The sequence below is a fragment of the Asparagus officinalis genome, chromosome 10, assembly GCF_001876935.1.
Source record: "Asparagus officinalis chromosome 10, Aspof.V1, whole genome shotgun sequence".
In the NCBI taxonomy this organism is placed as follows: Eukaryota; Viridiplantae; Streptophyta; class Magnoliopsida; order Asparagales; family Asparagaceae; genus Asparagus; species Asparagus officinalis.
In genome coordinates this window covers 71,351,262-71,354,970 of record NC_033803.1, presented here as the reverse complement: position 1 = coordinate 71,354,970, position 3,709 = coordinate 71,351,262, and the positions used below count along the sequence as shown (strand labels likewise).

The following is a 3,709-nucleotide window of genomic DNA, read 5'->3' as shown; positions in this document are numbered from 1 at the left end:
GAATTTTTCTTAAATTATACAAACAACATTCTGAAATGAAACTAGACAGATACATATCAGTTATCAGAATAAAAGCATTTGATTGAGTACTTTTATGTACACCTCCATTTTTCAAATTTATTTAAGAAAAAAAGAAAAACAAGAAAATAAAAAATTATACTAGAAGTTCCGCTACCTGGATCAGGTTTGAAAGTGTACCAAACCATGCTTTTCAGGAAAATTTCCAAGATTTGTTCGAAACTATAACCAACTCTGGTGTATTGAATCTGAAAAAAGAATTGCAATTTTACTCCAAAAGAGAAAAAAGAAAAAAGGAAGAACAAGAACAAGAACAAGAACAAGAAAGAAATTGAATAAATATGATGAACAAAGCACAATGCGTCAAATATCAAATACCTCAAAACAATAAAATACTTGGATGCAATTCTACTTTGATGAAATGTTTAGACATTTTCTCAGATCAATTCAAGAATGTCACTAAGATCCAAAATGCACAGCAGGATCAGAATGAGCAATTTGGTTTATGATTTGTTCATGAGGCTTTTCTTTGTTTAGAATGCGCTACCTATATGGTAGATTTTCAAGAAAATAGCTCTCAAGCAAAAGCTCAAAAATCAAGAATTTAAAATGAGGGATAAAAAATCATGAAAATCTAAACTTTCTAAGAGCAAATTAATAACTAAAACGAACAATGTTTATATGATCACATTTCAAGAAATAATTACCACTATATTGCCTGAATTCTCAGATTAAGGAGAGAATAGAAACACAAATAAGTATGGTCATTAGAAAAGAAAAAGAACCTCCTTATAAACCATGAATAATCCAAGTATTTCTAAAAAATAATATTTCAAAACCCCAATAAACAGGTAAATTCTTGCGAGAAAATAAGTAATTACCAGGAAATTTCTTGACTGCGGAAGTTTCTCTCTCTCTCTCTCTGCGTGTTTGATATTGAAGTTCTCTGTTCTATATTTGCTAATGGTTCTTTGTTGAGAGAAGGAAACTAACTGTCACCGTTTTATATATGTCTGTAGGAACAACAGACTTGTGGACCCCACAAGGAAAGACCTGTAACAAAAATGGAGGGAAGGAAAATAAACAATCAGCATACCTTATGACAAGTAAAAGAATGCAATATCACATCAGCAGCTCCAACATTTAAATTTTCATAATACCTCTTTGAAAAAAAACTTAAAACTTTTTTAAACTTGTATTAAACTATTGAAGCTAAAATAAATACAATAGTTCGACATGCAAACTCTTACCTGGATCTTATAATCAGTTTCCTCTTGGCAAGAAGAGGCGGTTGCATTTTCCGTGTATAAAAACACCAGAATTTTCTTTCAATACTAGTACATATATTTTGAAGAAAAATTGAAATGTTAGCAAACATTACATCAAAATTTTCAGTAAACTAGATAACCAACACTATAGAAGGAGATCTTTACACTTGGTTATCGTTTACAACACGCTTTCAATATCATAATTATACAAAAACTTCATAAAAGACACTAAACACATACATATACACATGCATGCATACATAATGTAGCTTTGTGCTTGGGTATCATTAACTACACAATGACAGGACTACTCATGACTCTTCCAAAAATAACTCCTACCTAGGAGTCAAATTGATAACTTGAAGACAAAGATTTATGCATTTGATATTCATAATTATACAAAATTATAGAAATACACATCACTTTCAAACCAAAAGATCCCCAGAGGGAAAACCTAGACGCTTCGGTAACTAGCAACAGATGAGGCAATGAAAAGCACTATATATTGACAATCTCGGTCCTTCAACTTATCTTATATTCACCGCTGGCATGAACTTCCTTGACTCTCTTATCATATTCATCTTCTTCCTCCTCTTCCTCCTGATTGGGCTCCTCTCCCTCTTCTTCCTCCTTCGCGTCTCCCTCTTCTTCGTCTTCTTCCTCTTGGGCCCATCCATATCCAGAAATGGACTTGGATATCGGTGGACGAGTCCTAGCTTCTCCCACAATTTTCATGATATCTTCGATGCTCTGAAGGGAGAAGGTTGGAGCACTTTGATCCCTTTTATAGTATGCGGCCTGGGCAACTTCTGTTAGCTCCCTCGGCAGGTTTTTCAAGAACCAAGGATGGTTCCTTATTTCTCTAATTGAAATTCTCTGAATGCAGCAAATAGAGAGAAAAATATCGGATTTTAGCAAGCTGATAAACGATTTCCTTCGTCCTGAGAGACAGTTTATACGACACTGATATTGGGTTAGAGGTTTACCCTCATTGGGTTGGCAACAAAAATACGGGATAGTAGTTGCCTGCAGTCCTGGGATATGCGAACATAGTCTGGTATTTTGTACTGGACTGACATTATTCTCTGCAATCCAATCACGCAAACAAATGAAAAGGGTCATCATAACGAGGTGGATACATGCAAATGCAAAGTATCTGTTATGCGGAAAACTGATCCACAATCCATTGCGAGATTAGACAGAAAGATTGATTAATAGTAAGTCTAGAAATGAATAAAAGGCAGATAGAGGCTTTACTCCAATGGTCTTGCGGAAATTCTTTGGGTCATCTTGGTCCTCAAAAGGATAGGCACCAACCAGCATCACGTACAAGGTAACACCACATGACCACACATCCGCCAGCTAAAAAACCACAAAAAAAATTTATTTAGCATCAGTGTCATAATTTCACTTAAATATATGTGATGTTAGAAATTTAAGAAACGGAAACAAAGCGCATGGACCTCTAGCGGTAAGGTTCATTGCATTATGTAATAGTCTAGTGTTTTAGGAGGTAAAGTCAGTCCCTGACACTTCAAACTGAAAACGTGTAATATAAAATCATATGGAGAAAGATCCTCTACAAATGTGTAGAAAAGTCTTAAATGAAAGAACTGAATCCAGTGGAAGGAACCAAAAGGAAGGACGTGCCGAACAATGATAGAGAGTTGTGTTTTATTTCAAAAGGGATGTCTTTTGATACGAGGAATCAGTACAATGATCCTTTTAGGTTCGAGTCAAGTGCGGTGAAAGGAAGAGAGAATAAGGTTTTAACTACGTCTCCCCGAGCATCATGAACTTGGAAGTCCTCACAGATCTACAATTAATTCTTTGTCTCCACTGCCCTGCATACACCCACTTTCTTTGACATCCCTACTTCATTTCGGAGATTTCGCTGCTTTTACCTTGTTCAATTCTGCTTAATTCTTATTGTTTTAACTAAATTTCTTATCGTCACAAAAATCGTTACCAATAAAGGGGGAACTCTATAAGGTTCTTCCAATTATGAAGGTCTTTTTATTTCAAGAAAGATAAGAAACCAAATGGTTATCCTAACCAAATTGGTATATTTGCTAGCATGACACATAGGAGGAGTATGTAACAGAGTTTTTAAATCAAAATGATTGACCATTAAAATTACGCTCCCCCTCTAAAAGTAGACTCCAAACCTGCACCGTGACTTTTCAAACAACACCACCTATCTCACCATCAAGATCGATGTTCCGTCAAAACTGAAGGTGATATTTATAAATCAGTAAGGGTAGCTATACAAAAAGTCGAGTCAGCAAACGTGATTGTAAAGTTTGACATTAGATGGATGCCATATCCTTTAACACATGTAATCTTATGTTGGGTTCGGGTGGATACGGCTGCAAACATAACCCCGTAGACTCCTCTACAAAGCTCATTTTCATGCATGAGCC

At 35.3% G+C, this 3,709-nt stretch overlaps 1 protein-coding gene across 3 annotated transcripts in view; it reads right to left on the bottom strand.

Moving 5' to 3' along the window:
• The window catches only part of LOC109825214 (serine/threonine-protein kinase SAPK7-like), a 5,074-nt gene continuing 2,727 nt past the window's right edge, over positions 1,363 to 3,709 (bottom strand). For all 3 annotated transcript variants that reach the window (XM_020391996.1, XM_020391997.1, XM_020391999.1), the window contains 3 exons: positions 2,544 to 2,648; positions 2,273 to 2,371; positions 1,363 to 2,162 (listed from right to left, as the gene is read on the bottom strand). In XM_020391996.1, coding sequence (XP_020247585.1) covers positions 1,809 to 2,162; positions 2,273 to 2,371; positions 2,544 to 2,648 — 558 coding nt within the window. In that variant the 3' untranslated portion in view covers positions 1,363 to 1,808. The remainder of the gene's footprint in view (positions 2,163 to 2,272; positions 2,372 to 2,543; positions 2,649 to 3,709) is intronic.